The 20,858-nt window shown below is 43.1% G+C and overlaps 1 protein-coding gene across 1 annotated transcript in view; it reads right to left on the reverse strand.

Annotated features, from left to right (window-relative positions):
• Positions 1–20,858, reverse strand: part of NTRK2 (neurotrophic receptor tyrosine kinase 2) — a 130,856-nt gene that overhangs the window by 66,870 nt on the left and 43,128 nt on the right. Inside the window, exons 6-9 of the mRNA XM_040620196.1 lie at positions 17,336–17,472; positions 16,686–16,818; positions 13,844–14,149; positions 2,206–2,241 (exon numbers count right to left, since the gene is read on the reverse strand). Coding sequence (XP_040476130.1) covers positions 2,206–2,241; positions 13,844–14,149; positions 16,686–16,818; positions 17,336–17,472 — 612 coding nt within the window. The remainder of the gene's footprint in view (positions 1–2,205; positions 2,242–13,843; positions 14,150–16,685; positions 16,819–17,335; positions 17,473–20,858) is intronic.

Genomic DNA, 20,858 nt, shown 5'->3' on the forward strand with positions numbered 1-20,858 from the left:
ATGGGAACCGATCCTCTAAAAGTCATATATTTATAGACCTAGAAGGGCCTTCAGATATGGAATCTACCTGCCAGTTTTCTAGCTGAAGAAGGTCATCTGAGCAAAGTCACATGACTAGTCCAAGGTCAACTGGCAGGCAGGTGGCAGAGCCTACGCATGACCCAGCCTTGAAATCAGCAGCACTGATTCAGGTCAGAGGCAGCCCTCAAGACGGGCTGGGCAGTCAGCACTGATGTGCCCATATGAACTTTTTTGAAAAGGTCTGAATGGCCAACATTTCAGTTTCTGAATGGAGAGGGAGCGCACCAACACAATATTTAGAATTGTGAGAATACGTGCTCCCGTCAGCATGTCTCAAACCTCACTGCCATCTCCTGACTCGATTTTAGCCTATACGGAGCAGGTTGGAAATAAATAACTGGGTTTTTGTGGGGAGGGGGGAGTAGTGAACATTTTTATTCGTAATATTACATGTAAAAAGTCATAGAAAATGTTTGATGAATTTATTGCAAACAATGTTGTTTATAAATGTTTGGTATTTTTCTTCTCAATAGACATGAGGAATGCAATTTTCATCCTGAACAAACCACCTCATTAAATCAGCCCCAGCTAAACTTGATTTCAACCAAACACTAAGAAATACCATCTGTTTGCTAATTTTTTTACCTCTTCAAATTCTAATGAGCCACTCATGCAACATTAAATCACTAAAGTATTGATAGTTTAACATCATAGTTGGTCCAAAGATCCAAAGTGGGATCTGAGGCCAATGAGAAGATGGCATTTTTAAGTCTTGAAGTTACTGGAAAAGAGTCCAAAACATAATTTTAAAATGTAAAATCACAATGTAAACATACCTCTCTGTGACACAATTTGAGATACTTTTTCTTTAAGCCGTATCAGGACAAAAAAAACAAAAAACAAACAAACAAACAAAAAATGGAAATCACATGCACAAAATCATCGAAAACACAATTTTAAGGAATTATAGTGTAACATGCATAAAACAGGAAAAGACAATATAATCCTCCAGTTAAAATTAGCTCAAGTTAAATACACACACACACAGAACAAACGTACAAATATAGAATCTTTTCATAAAAAAATTAAATGTCCATGTGTACATCAAGTTAAAGAATATTAACTGAATAAGTTATACATGTCACATTTTAATTAATCTAATTTTTAATCAGTCTTAAATTTTGAACCAAGTCTTGAAACTGAGGCTGCACTTTCCCAAACAGAAGTTCCCTGGTCATGAAGGTAGTTTGGGAATCCGTTAAAGATGGATTTTCACACCTGATCAAACATCCCTGGAATTCCATTAAAATAGCAAAGCACAGATGAGATACCCAGTTAGAAGCTAATGTAGTCCACCTTCTGGCTTCTCCTTTCCACGTTCTTAAGAGAACCCATCTTATTCAAGGGATCCAATGACATTCTCTGAGGAAGATCTAAACTCCAGGGATGGCTCTAGTTAGTCAAGGGTTCATTCGTCCCTCTTATCAGTAATGGAGGCAAGAATGGACCCTGACCCCCTGGGTCTTGAACAGATTCAAGGAGGGCTAATGGAGATCTCTGAGAAAGTTCCTTTTCCTCTGGAATGTTCTCAGAAGCTCTTCCATTTCTCCCAACAATGTGAGTGACAGCGGCCCTTCTGCGAGCATCATCTCACGACCATGAGGGGAGTCAGCCTTTGGGGAAGTAGGCACAGTGTGCAGGGGGTAAAAAGATGAAAAACTGGGTGCCTGATGACACGGTAGAACTACTCGGTTAACCAAACCTAAAAACATGCCCTACTTTTGAGGCTCCGTCTGTGAGCCAAACTTCCTTATTATACAAGAAACATAATTTTGAATTGGGTTTACTGTCAAAGCCAGAAACTGATACACCTCCCTTTTCTTGGTAGTCATGGCTTTTAAACAGGTAATTAGTTCCCAATTATAGAAACAAAATGTCTGTTACAGTGGAATGGATTTACTTCTTCCAAGAACAGAACATGAGAGAGAAAATGCTATTTACAAGCACTGTAAATATCAAGGGAAAAGAGCCATCAATATTGAATGATTTTTGAAATATTATTGTGGTCTCTGTAATGCTTAAAGCGTATATTTAACTGAGCTTAAAGGTCCTCTTTTAGTTGACTTGTTTCATTTTAGACAAACATTTTGAAAAAATACAAAGTAAAGACAACATGATAGCTACCTTCATAAATTACATCAGGATAATTTGGGTTAGCACCTAAAAGGCAAAACAAAGATTTGTGAGTACACATTCAGACTTAATACTAAGTATCCCCGCTGAAATGAGCTAAATATATATTGAAGGTTTTATAGGTTTATAGGTTGTTTTATAAGACAGGTACATGAAACCTGAAATGCTTGGTTTGCTTCATGTGAACTGTTTCCCTCCCCAGTCCCAAAACCTCCATCCCTTCAAAAGAAAAGAAATGAATGAAGAGAAATTACAAATCACTTTATAGCTGGAAAAACGTCAGCAGCCAATGCATTAACGACTGCTTCTAGTATACAGCTGGCCATTTTAACTGCAATCCTGGTACTTTTATTCCGGAGACAGAGTATCTCCATACCACTTTAAACAACAAAAGATAAAACCTCTGATAGCTTGGTTATTACTTTCAAAGTGCATTTTGGCGGGTCTACTTGCTTTCACAAACACATTATTAACCAGCCCTAATAATGATACCAAATGCACAATTTTGCTCTCCACTTGGTGTTCAGAGGGGGGTTGCCAAGGTTGAATAAACAAACCCTTTCTTTGCCTTTATACAACACAGAAAAATGAATGTACTTTCTCTATTGAAATAATTTATGTATAAGAGATTACACATACATGTTATGTCAGAGACAAATGCAGAAGTATATCGACTTAATTTGGGGGTGGGGTGGGGAATGATTCTTTAGTCACCAAGATAATCAGAATGCTCTGTTTTAAAATATTCCCATGAATATTTGCAAAAACGTTTTTAATTTTTTTTTAAATCATCATCAACAAGAACTGGTGACAAAACCATCTGCTCCTTACTCTCCAATCAGAACTAACCGGGTCTCTCTATGAAAGCCTACTTGGAAATAAAACTAAAATTTGATATAACATTTGTGTGATTGCAAAATAAACTTCCAAAGCTACTTCCTATGCTTTTAGTCTTCACTTACTTACTTGTACACTGTAAAGCTTATTCAGCTCTCATTTCACTTCTAAACCCTGCAGCAGAAAAATATCATTTAAGATAAAGGGAAACCAGAGCCCATTTTCTGTTCATGTATTCCCTAGTAAATAATCAAAGGTAGTCTAAATGAAGAACCAAATAAAAATGGCCTTAATGTTCAAATCAGAATTTGTACACAGTTCAACTCACAGAATATCTATTTCAGCAGGGGAAACATTAAGTAGATGGTTGTGTATGTCGATTCAGGGATGCTGCAAACTGCTGAGCATTCCATGCTAACTGGAGCACCAGTCTATATGAAGGACACCACCTGAAATTGTGCAGTGTACAACCTGTGCACAACCTGTGAATTGGCTCTGTGCCAATTCATGCAAAGTCATTGATTCCAGTATATTTCAATAGTATTTTGAGTTTTATTATCTCAAACACCATTTCAAAGTAGTCTTGAGTTATGTTAATATGTGTTATCAGAATTATTTGTAGTGGATGTGATGTTCTTGAGAAGGGCCTTGAAGGCTGTCTTGAAATAAAGCAGCATGAAATCCCAGTGGCAGCCCTGGTGACATCGTATGCAGGGCACCCACTCACCTGCTGAAATCCTTTCCTTTTGCAAAGTCCCTGGACCAAATGGGTGTCCTGTCACTGTGAGGATTTCCTACCCCTCCTGAAGGAAAGGTTCTATAACCCCAAGTGAACAAGTCATTCTTTGAACTGCTCAGTAATCTATTACTTTACAAGATCCCACTCTGGTCCCCTCCTCACTGCGCCCTCAATATACAAGTCGGCATCTGCAAGGGTACCTGCCCACCAAAGTCCACACTCCACTTCTAGACCTCACTCCAGGATCCAGGACCCAGGACTCACATTTCCTTCTCCACACCCCCCAAACACACTTCCTAGGACTGGCTAGCCTTTTCCCTACATCTTTCAGCCCACAGGTGGTCACACCACTAGTATGAGCACATTCTGACCCAAGACCCAAGGGTGAGGGGGGTTGAGCAAGGACAGGTGAGCTGGGGTGTGCACATGCCTGCTCATTGCCTCTCACAGACCTCTCACCATATAGTTGGAGACACGGGGCAGGGGCTAGGGCCAGGAACCAGCTCTACCAAAGCCACTACCTTCCAGCATGGGACTCTAAGAATCTGGGAGAATTAGATCCTTAAACCCAGCCTTCCAGGTCACTATACACATATATATGACAAGACAGGAAGATAGAACCTACTTCATTTAACAATTCATTAACTTGATCCATATTTTTTAAGTATTTGGATATAAGTATACAGACTTTCATTTGTACTGGGTTGGCCAACCATCCCAGACTGCCTGAGACCCAGGGCATTCCTGAGACAGTGAATTTTAAGTTTTAAATGTGGGATAGTCCCAGGGAATCCTTGCAGTTTGTCCAGGAATGAGGGCTTTCCCCAGACACAAGATTTTAGTATGAAAACTAGGACTAGTCCGTCACCCTGATTTGTCCTCAAGCCCTGCGGGACACCACACACAGTTGCCTCCTGCCTTTCCACGTGCGGTCCCATAAAAAGGGAAAGAGGCTAAGGATTCAGAGCCAGGTTTATCTAAACCACACATTGGAAGGGCTGCAGTGAATATGAGTGGTGTACAGGTGTAACTGACCTCGTCTCAGAAAGGGAACACCTCAACACATTACTCACACAAGGCCCCCGGGAACGACCAGAACATCAAATCAGTTCAATCCAGCCAATGTCAGGTATAGAAAAAGGATTGGGGATGGAATCAAAAGTAAAGAGGTTAGCCCATAATCTGGAAAACTCGTTTTGCTCCAGCCTTACATTTCCTATTGGCGCATGCCTTTCCTACCAAGTTCACCAGCAAAACCACTAGGTCGCCTCTACACTTTCTGAAAAGTACTGCATTTTCCTAACTTCATTTTCTCTAATGTATGAGAAGAATCGTCACTTGACTTTCGTGGTCGGAAAGACTCAAATTTAGTGCGAGATTATGAAATCACAGAAAGACAATGCAGGAACAACAGTAAGGTGTTTTTTATTTGTCCCTCCTGACCATACTATACTATGTCTGAGGATGGCCGACTCCCTACAATAAAAAAAAAAAAAAAATGCCTCTTCCCGTACAAGGGTTTAGGAAGCCCCCGGCACATGGGAGGACACACAGACCTGGAGTTTATAACAAACAAGGGTCACGGTACTCCAGCTAACCCCAGCTCATTGAACACAGTATTTTGCTTCCAGCAACTTCCCGGTCAAGCTAACCTTGGTGTTTATACTCCAACAGGAATGTAGTTATCAACATCATGTTAAGTGCAGGCACAAGTCAAAGTCATCCCTTCCTTTTCGGATCTCTGGCAATGGTCATATTGTGAAAATCTCCTGTCATTTTTAAGTCTAATTTCTAACTGGTTTCTTTCACTTAGTTTAAATATGTTCATTATATATCATCATATGCTACAGGTAGAAGCGCCTGTTTCAGATATTCAGGACGAAAAGGTGGGCGAGGAGAGGCAAACACTGACTATGCGGGGGAGAAGCCAACAGAAAAAGAATGAATGAAAGATGAAGGAGCAATGCGTTTGTAAAGGGGATGTGAGCAGAGCTGTGCCTCCTTGAATACCATCCCGGTAGCTCACCAAGCAAGAAATCTCAGATTTAGGCAGCAGGAGGTGGCATCAAACCCTGAAGCTTCATGTTGAAAACCACTGGAATAAAACATGGAAATTTCTGGAATAAAATATGGAAACCCGGGAAGTCCGTCAACCCCACTCCATCCCAGACAAGCAGCACGCAACCCCCAGCTCGCTCCCGTCCAGAAGCAGCAGCTCCTCCCCAGCCCAAAGAAGGTGCCTGACAAGCACAAATTGTTGCTTGTCTCACGTTCCAGTTCTGTTTTCTGAAGCGTGTGTTGAGCATTGGCAGGAGCTACACGCACTTGGGCTTTGTTCTGGACCTCGGGCACCTTGTCAGGGATTTGGGGACCGGGACTAACAGGTGCAGAACGCGCGCGCACCGTCCGCGGCCACAGGCGCGCTCCTGACAGAGCCCCGGATTGCACACGGGATGTCTGCTCTCCGGAAGACGGGCCTTGGGGCGCTCGGGCTTCCAAACGTCGATGAGGAAGTCCTTCCTCCCCGCGTATCAAACCGAAGCACTTCACCACCCTCTGACCTCCATGCTAAGTGCCTTCAAAGGGAGACCTCGAGCTTCTCTAGTCTAAGCTGTTACACGCGGCTCATGAGTAAATCTCGTGACTGTGCGTAAGTCTTCATGAGTAAAACTCCATGACTTTTTAACTCGAAGACTCTACAGTTAAGGGCTAAAGACAACTTGTGGGAAGGTGGCAGGGTTCCCTTTCCAACCTGCTGCCTACATAAAAATGATGGTGAAGGCCAGAAGACACATCTGCTTCCTTCCTTTCAGCTCTTAGTCTCTCTCTAATGCCCTAAAAAAAATAAAAAAAAAAAGACTTCTCTCTCAACTCTATTTCCAGACTCTTGTTTAGTGTGACTGTGAAAAATATTTCAAAGAATTCCATATGATAAAGAAATCACAAAAGATTCGTTCTTTTCAAATCAACCGTCTTTGGTTTGTCAACATGTTGTCTAACTCATGGCAGTCCCTCCTCCTGATTTCCAGATCCTTCTCCTCTTCCTTTTCTAAATGGCAGGTTGAACTCAGGGCCCCAACACACTGGGGGTTCAGATGTCTGGGTTTCATTTTTGGCTGAAGCACTAATGTGTTGTGCAGCATGGGGGGGGGGTCAGGGGGAGCTTTTCATTTTTTCTGTGACAAAAGAATGTTCCATACCTCAAGAGAGGATAATAGCATTGGCTCTGGCAACTCATCAGCAGCTTCAGGAAGCATAATTAATTAACATGAGTACTCTTGAGACATAAAGAACTATTTAAGTATAAATCTTAATTATCACAATTATTATGAGCCTATAGCCAAACCATACTCTTCTCAGTTATTTAAGGCAGAAAAGCAGGTCGAACTTTCTTTCCTTTCACTCCAGGACAAGAAACGGGCCCTGACAAATGGCCAAGGAGCAAGTCATGGGGGGCTTTATATTTTCTTAATGTGTAACATTTGGAGAAATTTCCTCTCCCTACATTCTTTGGCCCAAGTAAACCAAATCTAAGTCTGCCAGTTTGAGGGCAATTCTGAGTGCTGCAGAGAGCTCTAGTTCATCCAGACGTCATGAATCTTTTGATAAAACAGCACGAATGAGAAGCTGTGGGGAAAACTCTTCCAATATTTATAGTTTGTTCCCGACGCACATTTTGCATAGGAGACAACTGCTCCCGAATTAGGAAGCATAAGTCACTAACTCCCACTGCTTGTGTGAATGAGCATTCTTGAGCTGTGACATTCTTCCTGAATGAGTGGGCCATAGAGAGACTCTTTATGTACTGCCTGAAGAATGGGAAGCTTTAGAGCACGGGTATTTTATTACCCAGTGCTCTGGCTAGGTTCGTGGCAAGGCTAAAGTATTAATCACTTGGGTGAGATTGCAATAAAAGAATCTACTCTTAAACAATCAACGTGTTCACGATTATAGAAATACCTGACCTCGAAAATTCTTGAAACTCGTGCTATCTGATCTGAAGATGCCAGCAAAGGCCCCAGGTTTCTTCCCAATTACACTCACAAGTAATGTCTCTGCCATTAATTTCTGCTTACAATTCTCCTTGAAAAGACACGCTCACCACTTTTAACCTCCACTCACTCTCCATGCACACTTACGTGTTCACAAGAGGGCTTTTCTGGATGTAGGACTGAATGCCAATGACAGCCACGGAGTGGATCACTGTCATCTCAGGTAAGTCTTATTTCTGGCCTCTAAGCAGAATTTTTGGGGCCTCCCCAGAGAGCCCTGGGCTTCCTATGTGTGGGCTCTACTCTATCGACTCTCCCTAAGCCTCCTTAAGCCACACATTGAATTCATCCTACTTTTTTCCAAACTCAATTAAAGTGCATCTCTGTGCACAAACTATTCTGTATTTTTATCATTAGTACTCATCGCTATCCGCAAGGAGTCAGTGCCGCCATCTTGGCAGATGCCTACACAGTTCTTCCAGTGGCTTCCCCAGGTTCCACAGAGCAGAAGGGAACCACCCTCGCTGCTCCAAGTATGGTCCGGGACCTGCAGCGTCAGCATCAGCTGGCAGCTGGTCAGAAATGCAGCATCTGAGACCCGTCCCCAAATCCACAGCATCCAAACACGCGTTTGAGCAGGATCTCCAGGAGAGTTATGCTCATTAAAGTTTGAGAAGCCCTGATTTAAAAGTCCATGAGCAGTCTGACCAAAGTCAAAAGCCCCTCAGTGGGCACAGAGGATGGCAATTTTACAATGAAACATTAAGTAAACCTAAAAATAGCTAGATACCCAAGTACTGAGGGGGGGTACTCTCTGGCAGTGACCTTGACAAGGTTAGGGGTAAGGGCAGGAGATGTTTTGTCCCCAGTCGCATATGTTTGAGCCCATTCAGAATGGGGAGGGGAAAGGGAAGGAGCTTGGATGCCAGAAGGAGCTTACATTTACCCACCCTCTCCAGGAACCAAACTGTGACTTAGTTTTCTCTTTAGAGCGCCAAGTCTAGAAAGTTCGTGTAGTCAAGTGGCAGAGTCCTGAGATCTTCTTCTCTGGGCACGCCTGAGCCTCTGGATAAGGAGGACAAAGCAGTGCCCAGAGAAAAGCAGTTCTGGGCAGAAAGTTCCTCCCTAATGGCCACAGAAGGAGGTGAGGAATGGGTATGTTGGTGATTATATTCTCAGTGCCTGCCTAGGCTAGAGCTGGATCCATGTCCTTTGAAAACTTGGCTTCACCCTGAGACTGCCAGAGGTCCCAAGGAGGACAAAAGGTACTAATCCGGGACTTCCACGGAAGTTTCTATGTAGCCATGGGGCTTCCACGGCAGCACTCTGAGAACCCAAACTGAGTTCCCTGCAGGAAGAGGGCCCTGAGGAAAAATGCCTGCCTCCTGCCAGAGAAGGCTAAAGGAAGTGTGGTGGCAGGACTCAGGTGGCATTTGAGTTCTACCCATAAGCCCAGAGGGGTCAGGATGAGGGACCACAAGGGCTCCCTGTGGACCAGACAGAGGCAGCATGAGAGAATGTCTGTCCTGACCACAGCCCCTTGGAGGGACAGAGGGACCTCGGCAACACAAAGCCGCATTCCTGGGTGCTGAGGAAGAAGATGCTTCCACCAGCTGGAGTAGAGACACATTCGCATGCTGTCATGTGGGAGAGGGGCCCGCAGAGAGAGGAATCGCCAAGATCCCATAAAGCTATCCAGGACGAAGGTCCGTGAGTCAGCATTGAACACACCCAGGTCCCAAAAGACAAAGCCACCAGCAAACACATTTGCCTGCCACCCAGGCACCAGCCCTGGTCCCACTCCCTTCTACCTGGGCAACAGAGGGCCCGAACTCTCCTTAGCCAGCTCCCGCCCCCACCCCCACCCTGCCAGCCTGGACCGGCAGAGGAGAGGAAACTGGCCCTTAAATTAAGTCCAGAGTTTTGATTTCTACCACATACAAGACATGCTGTTTTTCAATTGAGATTTTTGTCTGCAACCTAAAGTGACCAAAGGATTGTCTGTTACTCAACAAGGAGCAGAAAAATCTTACTTGGGTCAGAGCTCTTATCCAGACAGGGGACGCTCCCCTTTGGTTGCACACTGGAGTCACCAGGGATCTTAAAAATAGAAAATGCCGAAGCCTCAGCCTCATCCGGGAGCCACCGAATCAGAATTGCTAGAGGTGGGCCCGAGAAATGTGTGCTAACTAATAAGAGAACAATTAAAACTCCCCAGTTGATTGAATGCACAACAAGGAGACAAGGAGCGGGGCGCTAGCATTCAGGAGCCAGAGAAGATTATTCCTAATGAATAAATGTTCCAGGGACAATGGAAAACAGCAACGAAATAAAATTAGTTTGATTGTTACAAGCTGCACTCCTCAGGGTGCTGGAAAGATAAACGCTACGGTTCTCTAAATTTCATTTGGAAGCTAAAAGTTGAGTTTTGTGCTTTCAACGTGACCCAAAACTGACCAGAGCAGAGTTCAGTTCTAAATGTGGGGATCCAAAATGATCAGTCTGGTGTCTGGAGTTTGGGAAAGTCTCTCCTCCCTTTCTCGGTCATTAGCCAGGTTGCCAGTGATTAACAGATGGGAAGGCACTGGCTTGGTGTCTGGGCCCCTGCCGACAGCGAAAGGTCTGATCACACCTGTCCGCCCTCATTAGCACCCTGGCTGGGTCTGGTGTCAGAGTCTGCGAGGTCCCAGCACTCTGGAGACACACTGTATGGGGCTCTCTACTGATGGCCTCACACCCTATGGACGGTACCCCCTTGACCTGGCTGGTGCTGGCTCCAGGTCTCTCTGTTCCACGCAGAAAGCAGCAGAGTGTCTTCCCTACCATGCGGCATGAAAGGCCATCAGGGCTATTACTCCATTCAACCAGGCCATCTTCACCAGAAAGCTCACCAACTTTTGTTTTAGGGACTTTCTATTTCTTTGCTTCTATTTCTGTTTTCATTTCTTTCAGTACTCTTCATTTTCTATCTACAAATAGACAGTGAATTTCTACACAAGGTGACTATCCCATAAAAATCTCAGTTCTGAGCTGAATGAGGAAGGCACACTCTGAAGACGGCAGAGCCGCCATTTTAGTTCCCCAGGCCCCATACGGGAAAGCAACCACTTCACCCATCCCAGGCCGCCTGCTTCCTCACAAGCCAGGAAACCTGCCATCCAAATAAACAAACAAAGCATCTCATCAAAACAACTGGGGAAAAAAAGGTAGCTGGCTGAAACATCGGAAACATCTTATCAAAAAGATCTGTAAGAGCTAAACTTCTTACCAATTACTATGTGACAACAACAGAAATACTGGAGGAATATAAACCCACATTTGACCTGTCATCCTCAACTTGTAGACTTTAGACCAGCAGGGAAATATATATATATATTTCTTTTGAACATATATATGAATATATGTATATGTGTATATATATATATATATTTGATATTTGTTTATTTTTCTTTAGTTTTAAAGGAGGTTAAGAGGGAAAGGAAGCAATTCTTAAAAAGGCCATTATCTGTATGCTATGGCTACAAATCTCATAAATACCAAAGATTCTATCACACAAGCCAAGTGAGGTCAATCTCTAATTGGTCACACTGGTTTATGGCCCACAAGGGCCATTTATATCCACTATCACCCTGGGCCAAGTCTCTTTTATTTCCACTTTCATTTATTACTCCCTGATAGCTGGTCCTTGAGTAAATACTTAAAGAGGGGGAAAAATCGTCCTTTCTAAAAGCAGATATTTATTTATTATTTTTTTTTAAGATTTTATTTATTTATTTGACAGAGAGAGCCAGAGAGCACAAGCAGAGGAAGCAGCAGAAGAAGAGGGAGAAGCAGGCTCCCCACTGGGCAGGGAGCCCCATGTAGGGCTCGATTCCAGGATCCTGGGATCATGACCTGAGCCGGAAGCAGATGCTTAACCATCTGAGCCACCCAGGTGCCTCTTAAAGCAGATCTTTACGTTTCAAAGACTTGATAAAAACAAACGAACAAGAAGAAGGAAAGAACAAACATCTTTATAAAATTAACCTCGGCTTTTATTTTTGACGGATGATTATTTCCTTTGAAGGGAATATGTGAGAGACTCCCAGTGATTCTTACACCAGAAATCAATTCTTTCCTATCATTAGCTAAGTTAAACCTAACAAAAGCAATCGATAAAAATGAGGCCACATGGATAAGAGGAGCTGAGCTCTACCAAATATTGGCACCACACAGAAATGTTCAAAAGAAAATACATCAACGCCCTGAGTTAAATAGAAGCCAGTGGCTTTATCCTGGCAGGACCGAGCATGTGTCAAAGCACACAGACCACTTCTAAAACTTTCCGATGCCAGACCCTCACCCTGAATCAAGTTCACCTCCAACGGTTTCAAAAGGCAGCTGCTGGCAAAATTCAAATAAAGTCTGAAGTTTAGTTAATAGTAATGTGCCAATGTCAGTTTCTTCCTTTTGACAAAGGCAACCGCAGTAATGCGGGGCATTCCCAATAGTTACAGCTGGGTGAGGGGTGTCTGGGGACCCTGTGTTGTCTTTGCAACTGTCCTATACATCTAAAATCATTCACAAATAGAACATTTGTTTAAAAACATACAGAAAGCCGCTGTCCCCAGGCAGAGTCTGTGGATTTAACTCCAAGGCTGTACTCCCCCAAACGTGCAAGAAGAAACACAAGAGTCTAGAGATTTACTACAGCGAATGGAGCCAAGCAGCTACACTCTCAATGAAGAGGAAGATTTACTGGAACAGACAACAACTGCCAGGGGTAGCCTGGGTAAGGTGTCCAAACGTGGCTTGTTTTATGCGCTCCTGAAGGGCTGCTTGTAAATCAAGCTCACATAAATCAAATAACGTTTTGAACACGCTAAGGATGCCTGTGCATTTAAAAAGCTATTTAATAAATACCGGGGTAATGGAGAGGTTTATTGTGTAATGGAACGACTACAGTCTCACTGTTGGCTGAAGGTGGCTGCGCGAGCGTCATCTCTGTCCGTGGGGCTGCCCGGCGAGCCCCCAAGTTCACGCTGCCCACGCAGCCCCTGCCTCCGCATTTCCATCTTCCCTTTCCTCCGCCAAGCCATCTTTGTGTGGCTGTGATTAACTCAGAGCTGTTACAGCGAATTCTACTCATGTCCAGGTCCCAACGTCCAAACAGGCCTCAGCCTCCACAATGTTATCAGGTATCTGGGCAACCAGATCCAGCAAGTAAGAATACTCTGCCGGACTACAGTATCCAAAGCAGCCAAAGGCATGACAGTTGTCCCCGCCATTACTGGGGTTTGCACTGGAATTCTCCTGCTGGCCAGGAAATGGACTCCTGATGGCCAGCCATCCTTTGCCCAGTCCAAACCAGCTGTCAGAGGTGAACAGTTCCCACTCCTAGAAAGACAACTCAGGATCCGATAGTAGAATGCCTGCACTCAACCCAGGTAAGCCACACATTCCAGGACCCTGGTTTCTCATCCACGGTGGGAGGGCAGGATTCTGAATTCCAAATGGACAAGGGGCTAGGAAACACATCTTCCCTAGTTCATGAGCCAAGCAAATACCGTTCACCTGCCCACAGTTCTGCATGGGTTTTGCCATGATGGGTACGAAACATCATGTGGTACAGAACATCATTTAACACTTCAGATAAAAATAATGTGTGCATCAGACTATCATTCAAAATGATTCATCACCCCCACCCCCTCGGGAGCATGAGTCCCTGCCCCTAGACGTGGCTTTCGCTCTATGGCTTCCGTTGGCTGGTGGTATGTAGCCTGAAGAGACCATGTGCCAGTACTGAAGCCAGGCCCCGAGAAGCCAAGCCTATTTCTAGTTGTCCTCTCGCCATCAACACTTGCTACTAAGAAGCAGGTCTCCTATGGAGCTGCTACGTCTTCACCTATACCCCCGAATAAAGACACACAGACCAAAACTGCCCCAGCTGACCCATAACAAGACTAAATAATGCTTTTTTAAGCCACTGGGTTGGGGGGTGGTTTACTGTAGGCAAAATTTTGTCACCAGTTGAGTGACAGACGCTATTCTTTCCCCAGATACAAAAGCATCCGGTACTCACCATCGTCGATTCCAGGCCAGCCCATGAAGTGAGCAGAAATCTGTTTCTCATCCTTCCCATACTCATTCTTGGCTACTAACTTGTAGTCCCCATTGTTCATGTGAGTGGGATTATCCAGCTGGAGGCAGCCATGGTACTCCGTGTGATTGGTAACATGGATTTTAGTACAGATGTATTTGGACTCATTCAATATGGCCCCGTTATAGAACCACTGAAGCGCTGGTTTGGGGTTGCCTTTCACAGTGAATGGAATGCACCAGTGGTGGTCTGAGGTTGGAGATTCGAGAAATGTGATAGTTGGAGCAACTAAATTGAAAAAGAGAGAGTTAATAGCATCAGAACGCTCAGAATTCTCCCCATCTCCTGATTTCTGTGTCATCAATAGGGGATTTTATTCAACGACTCTTTGGTTTAAGAAAATACAGGACCAGCAACTCCGGAGTCCATCAATATTTTGAATCATCATCCAGGCTGGTTGAACTCCCTACAGAGAGCTTCAAAGAGACTCCTTTCCCTACACNTAAGACCCATGCTCACAGTCATTTTTCAAATCTACGCAGTGTGAGAACGAGCTCCAGATAGATTGCAGAGATTTCTGACAGCAGAAAGGGTTCATTTGAAGTCAACTTTGGTTTCGAATAAACACGCCTTGATATTATGTAGATTTGTCACCAAAACACTGAGGGCCACTGTTTTTATGGTCCTTCACAAACAACACAAATACTGACAAAAATGACTTTGGAAAACCTGCTGGAAGCCTGGATCTCACATCACTTATCTAAAACAGATCAAACTGACCAAGGCCATGAACGCTCCTACCAATGCTGATTGATTATTATAAAGTATGACCGATTGGTACTTTTCGCTGATGGCCAATAGTAAATGCTCTTTAAAAGTATCACATTTCGGGGCACTGGGTGGCTCTCAGGTCATGATCTCAGAGTCATGAGATCGAGCCCTGTATTGGGCTCTGCGCTCAGCAGGAAGTCTGCTGAAGATTCTTTCTCTCTCCCTCTGCCCCTCCCCCGGCTCGCTCTCTCTGTCTCTCTCTGTCTCTCATAAACCTCTAAATAAAAAAAAAAAAAAAATCACGTTTCAATTCAGCACACTCCATTTTTGTAAGATTTCAGAAGCCAATGTTTTGATCCTTTTTAAATATCTAGGGCTCTATCCAAACCTAGACAAGTAAACTAGAGATTACTTTAACTTTAAAAATAAAGCACTTCATGCTTTGGGGAAACAAACATTCAAGTAGCATCTTTAAACAGAGTACTCATCCTGAAGGAAGATATTTAAAATCCCTCATAATTGTGTATTTTAATGTGGTCTGACTTTGATAACGATATAACCGAGGACTGGAAAATACCTCCAGAGACTTAACAGCATCGTTTCTCAGGTCAGAAAACCCAAGTCCAGTGAGGTTAAATGACTTGGTTAAGTTTAGTGAGTGAGGCAGTTCTGGAACAGGGATCCAGGTCTCCTGATGCCTAACCCAGAAGCCCTTCCCTCTTGACCCTGCTTCCCATTGTATGTGTTCATCACACAAAGGGGGGGAAAACTACGGCCTGCTAACAAATACGCTTTGCCCAGAGTCACTGCCAAAACTATCTTGGTCGTTAAAATTCTTTACCACTTATTCCTTCTATTCTTTATCTAGATTTTGTTAGATGAGGTCAATTCTTCAGATCATGGTGACCACCATGATCCAACACTTACCTTCCTCCCACCAGCCCAGGCCCCCATGCCCTGGACCCACTTATTCCTTCTACCATGCTCAAAAGAGCTTTCGGTGAGGTGTTGACTGAAGGACATAAAGTTGGAAGCTGTTTGCATATGTTTGGGGATAACACTGATTTCAGGCTTCTGGGTGGGTCAAATGATGAGAAATTATAAGTCCAGTACCTACTGGCACAGAGGTAGTGCTGACAGTGACAAAGGATTATGGCTGGTGACTGCAGTCATGCACCCCAACAATCACATACAGGATGTGTGCTGCGGGTGAACACTACCCAGCGTATCGACACCATGTGTCTACATGGGTGTAGTGTGTATTCAAACATACACACATGCCCACTGTGGTTTTCGCATCTAAATCCTGACCGGACACAGTAAAACCTCATTAATTTCTACCATACCAGCTCGGAACTAGGAACAATGTGCAAAGTATATGTGATTTTTACTGAATACATGTTCGCACGGGATGCTACAGTCTGGAACGTTAAGATATGTGTTGTGTTATTTCTAATACTAGAAAATAATGCGCATACGCTTAAGAAACGTCAATAGCCTGTTTCTTAATTTCAACGTACAGAAATTTAAAACAATTATCATAAAAGTTTTCTGCAGGTGATAATAATTTTTGATAATTGAACTAGGACTCCACCAACCTTCCCACGGAAACTTGATGTCAAGCTAATGAGGTTTTACTGCATCAATGGCACACGCGGGTGTTCGTGAACAGCTAGCCCAGTACTTTAAATCTTCATAGTGCTTGTACAGAGAAAAAGATTTTAGAAACTGGTTTACCAGAATTTAAATGAAAACTGATTAACAAGAAGAGGCCAACCAGCTCAAAATATGTTCTCTAAAAAAAAACAAAGGACAGGGGAAGGCACATGAGGACAAGCTTAAGATTAAAAAAAAAACCAGCTTAAAAGAAAGACATGCATGTGTAAGAGATTAGCAGAAAAAGAACACTGATATTTCTTTAAAAAATACACACAAAACACCGCACACACTTTTTTTGGACACGCTTGAGCAGCACACAGAGGGCCCCAATGACAAACGCGCGTGTGTCCACGATCATTCACTATTAAAACCATACACCCATCTGATTACGTACAATGTACAGTGAGGTTGACAGAATCCTGGTCTTCTCCTACAAGATTTTCTGCCACACAGGAGATTTGCTTTCCACTGTCATCAGATGAAATGTTAGTTATCCTTAAGGAGCCCTGCGTGTGGCTTGTTTCATTCTACAAATGAATTAACAGACAAAAATAATCCTTATTAGGGCTGATCCCAAAGTGACAAGATTTGGAGTTTCTCCCCCTAACTAAAGAAAAAAATATATGCCGAAAAAGGTTTCCGGCCTGAATTGGAGCCAGGCAAAAGAGTAAATCCGGAGCTATTCTATTTCCCTAGAGTGTAACTGTTTAATGCGCAAAGTTGATTTAATCCTTGAATTCCTATCTACCTTTCTCTAAGGGAAAAGACCACAAGGAGCACCCCTCACCTTGCTCACAAGGACACAAGAAGCTCATTAGAGACCCAGAGACTCTAATCTATTGTATATACACAACTAAAATGCAAACACGCATTCATCTTTGTTAATTACACGAATGAACAGAAAGTGAATGTACCTCAAAAACTCATCGTAAATTTCTCCATATGGCCTTATAAAATATTAAATGCTCCATCACTGGATGAATACAATCTCAAGTTCTGAGACTCTCGTCTTTCTAGGAACACAGAGCCAAACAAAAGCCTTACCATATGTTTGGAAACCAGATTACCGACATCCCAGTACAAATTCGGAACTGGATCGCCTGCAACACTACAAGATAATGTGATAGACTTTCCCTCCTCCACGGTGAGGTTAGGTGCGGCCAGATTTGCTGATGGTAAACCTGTGGAACAAGAGAAGTAAGTGGAGACATATACAAATAGTTCAACGCATTATCAAAATAGTAGCGACAAATCCAACACTCTCCATGCTTTAGAATCAGCACTTATTTACTTTCTGAGACGGATTTCTGTTGATCTGAAAAAGTGCTGGGTTGGTAAGCTTTACAGATTTAACGTGAACCAAAAATGTGCAGTTATAAGATCTGAAAACAAATTTTGCACATTTCTTAAAAATATTATTGCAGAATCACTTTTTACTTTAAAAAAACTAGTTTATAAAACTAGTTCTCTCTCACTGTTCTACAGTTGCTAATCCAGTTTTTTCCACATAAATAGGTATCCATAGACCATCCTATCTTGTTGATTCCCCCATGTTCCCCTTCATTTTTTTATAGTCAAAAACAAAAGGGGGAGAGACATCTACATTTTTGCATGAATCCATTTCTTACATCAACTCATAAATATAACCCCACCACCAGACCTACATTTTGAGATAGTCAGATTACAGAAGAAAACGTAGCTTTTTGGGGTATTTTTGGTTTTGTTTTTACGGGGGGAGGGGCAGAGGGAGAGGGAGAGAGAGACTCTGAAGCACATTCTACCGTCAGGGTGGAGCCCAACGCGGGGTTCAATGTCAGGACCCCAAGATCATGACCTTGACTGAAACCAAGAGTGGGACGCTTCACTGACTGAGCCACCCAGGAGCCCTAAGAAAATGCAGTTTTAAAGCATCCTTCACACATGAAGCTGGACCATCACAATATTAGAATGTTCCAAAGCTATATACGGCATAGTTAAATATCATAGGAAAAATGGATTATTGTAAAATTTCCAGTATGATTAAAAAAAAAAAAACACCTCATGTGGATCTATACTTCCACATTTCAAAAGCTTTATTTGATGTCATTATCACTTCATTAAACTATCACACCTATTGGGCGTTTACACCGCTTTAAATCATATGGGACTCACAGTATTTTCGGCATGAAGGCACGTCCCAAAGAGCGTAACAATACGTCTCTCCTGCCTGTCAAGCTAGTCCCTCACTTGGTATCAGAAACTCTGCTCGGGGCTGCATTCACCACGACAGCTGTGTCCCAGGGACCTACGACACCTCATTAACTCAGGAGTAACCCAGAGGTCAGAAAAGGCAATTCATCTTCAATACACATTAAATTGCAATTAACCCGCCCGCCTAGCGCTGTCTGACCCACTGTCTCCACAAAGCTGTGTACAAACCCCTCTCCTACGATGCAGTCCTTACTGACAAAGCCATGATTCTGTATCACCGAAACCAGCCTGGAACAAGATTTCTCCAGCGTTTGTCTCACGGTGTCCCCACCATCGGCAGAGGACTTCCCAACCGAGACCTGCTTTCCGTGGCTGGCGTGACCCTTCAGAACCCTTCCTGTCTGCAACCAGTAGAAAGCCATGTTCTATCTTTCACAGGGGTTCAAAAATGCCCGCTAAGACTCTGAGTTTCCTACTCAGAGGCTTTCAATCTGTCACATTTTTAGCTTCCAAGGCTCTTCTTCTGTTCCTGAATAATCTATTTGTATAGCACCCTGTTTTTGTCTCTTGGGCGCAACATCTCCTAATCTCTTTGAGATGGTAATCATTTTTTAATTTTTCTTCTCTCCATATCAACACTATTTCTGGCAACTTGTTTTTCTTCATCTTTCTGTTTGTTCAGTATTTGTCTCTCTTATAAGCTTTTCTCAAAGAGCTGGTATCCTTGGCCATTCCCACATCTTTGAAAACAAGGTACTAGAAGCATTGTGCATTTAACTGTCAGTTTCGTTGTAGGGCAATATGCTTGGCCTTTTTGCTGGGTACTGCCTGATGCTGATATCATTAGATCATTTCGGGACAGGGTCTGGTCAGATTATTCAGTGCTCTTTCAGTGTCCTACCGGGAAGAGGAAGAAGGATGGAAATCGATATTCATATGTAAATCCATCACTCTCTCTATGGTTCTCACAGCCTCAACTCTTCCTGGAGTTCCTCATAATATTGGTTTGATCCTCTTTAGAGACTAAACCTCCAGCTTTCTGCTGAGGAGGGAGAGGTGCAGTCACCTGGAATGTATGGAATGAAAACGGGACTAACTGGTCCATCGGGGACTTGACCCACTGTCCTGGGTTTGGTGCTGCCTGCAAGCCTGCTTCTTCCTGAGCCTGGTAGCAGCTCTGCGTCCCAAACCAATTTCCTCTTGCCTTTGCCCTCTGCCAACCTGGTAATCAGCATTCCCAGCTGTTAGCTCAGTTTCTATTCGTCTGTCTGCCTTCCAGCTTGCAACCATTTGTGTCCTGTTGACTCCTCTCCCATTTTCTTGTGCTAAAAGATGTATTTGCTGACTCTGGAGGGATCACAGAGCCAGGGCCTGCCCTGGAGCTTGTCCTCAGGGCATGATCTCCTCCACCAACAGAGCTTGGAGACATCCCTCTTGGCACCTTGAATATGAATTATGGGATGAATTTCCTACTTTTTATAAATGCATAGTTTGGAAATTCTGAGAAAAAAAAAGGTTAAAATAGAGATTCTCAGTAGAGAATGATACAATTTTCATTCCCCCTAGAAAATTTAACGAAGGCTTTGTCATTAAGCCTAAATTTATATGATTAACAATTCTAAAAATGTATGTTTAATTGCAGTAATAGTGGTATTATTTGCTGGACATTCACTGAACCAGAAACTCTTTTCTAGTACTTTGAATGACTTGTTTTACATAATCCTTATGACCATCACGAAGTTAAGTGTTTGTCCTCATCGAAGTAACGAAGAATATGAGTTCTGGAAAAGTCAAATACACCTTCCAAAATTGCCCACGTACCCGTAGACCTGGGATTTGAACCCAAAGTTCAAGATCTTCACCACTACAGTGTACTTCCTTCCCAGACCGCATATATCCATTTTAGCACAGAACATAAATACCAATATGTATCTATAACCCAAGAATTTAGTTCATTTAGAAAATAATTACGTGTCTATTTGTGAAGGAAGAATGAGTCTCCTTTATTTATAGAGAAATTGTATCACCCTGTCACAGCAGTTTCCAAAGGAATCTGTGCAAAATTGGCCAAGTCTAGATCTTTTAGATGTAAAGTCTTCCACAAATGAGTAAGCATCTGACTCACGTTAATTCTAAAGCATTAATATGCTGGCCAAAGATTCAATAATGGAAAAAACAATCTGTACTTGAAATATCACTTGAGGTTTAATTAGCACAATAAAAATGAATTGGGACGCATGAACAGCCAAGGCAGGATAAACCATTTGCCAGGCACTACTTCCTGGCTTAATAAGATTTGAAATCGGCACAAGTACAGAGCAAAGCTCAGCAATGCTTCCAAGAGCTTCTAGCCCTCCTGTCATGGGACCCTGATTTA

The sequence above is a fragment of the Ursus maritimus genome, unplaced genomic scaffold (genome assembly GCF_017311325.1).
Source record: "Ursus maritimus isolate PB19 unplaced genomic scaffold, ASM1731132v1 scaffold_34, whole genome shotgun sequence".
NCBI classification, from domain to species: Eukaryota; Metazoa; Chordata; class Mammalia; order Carnivora; family Ursidae; genus Ursus; species Ursus maritimus.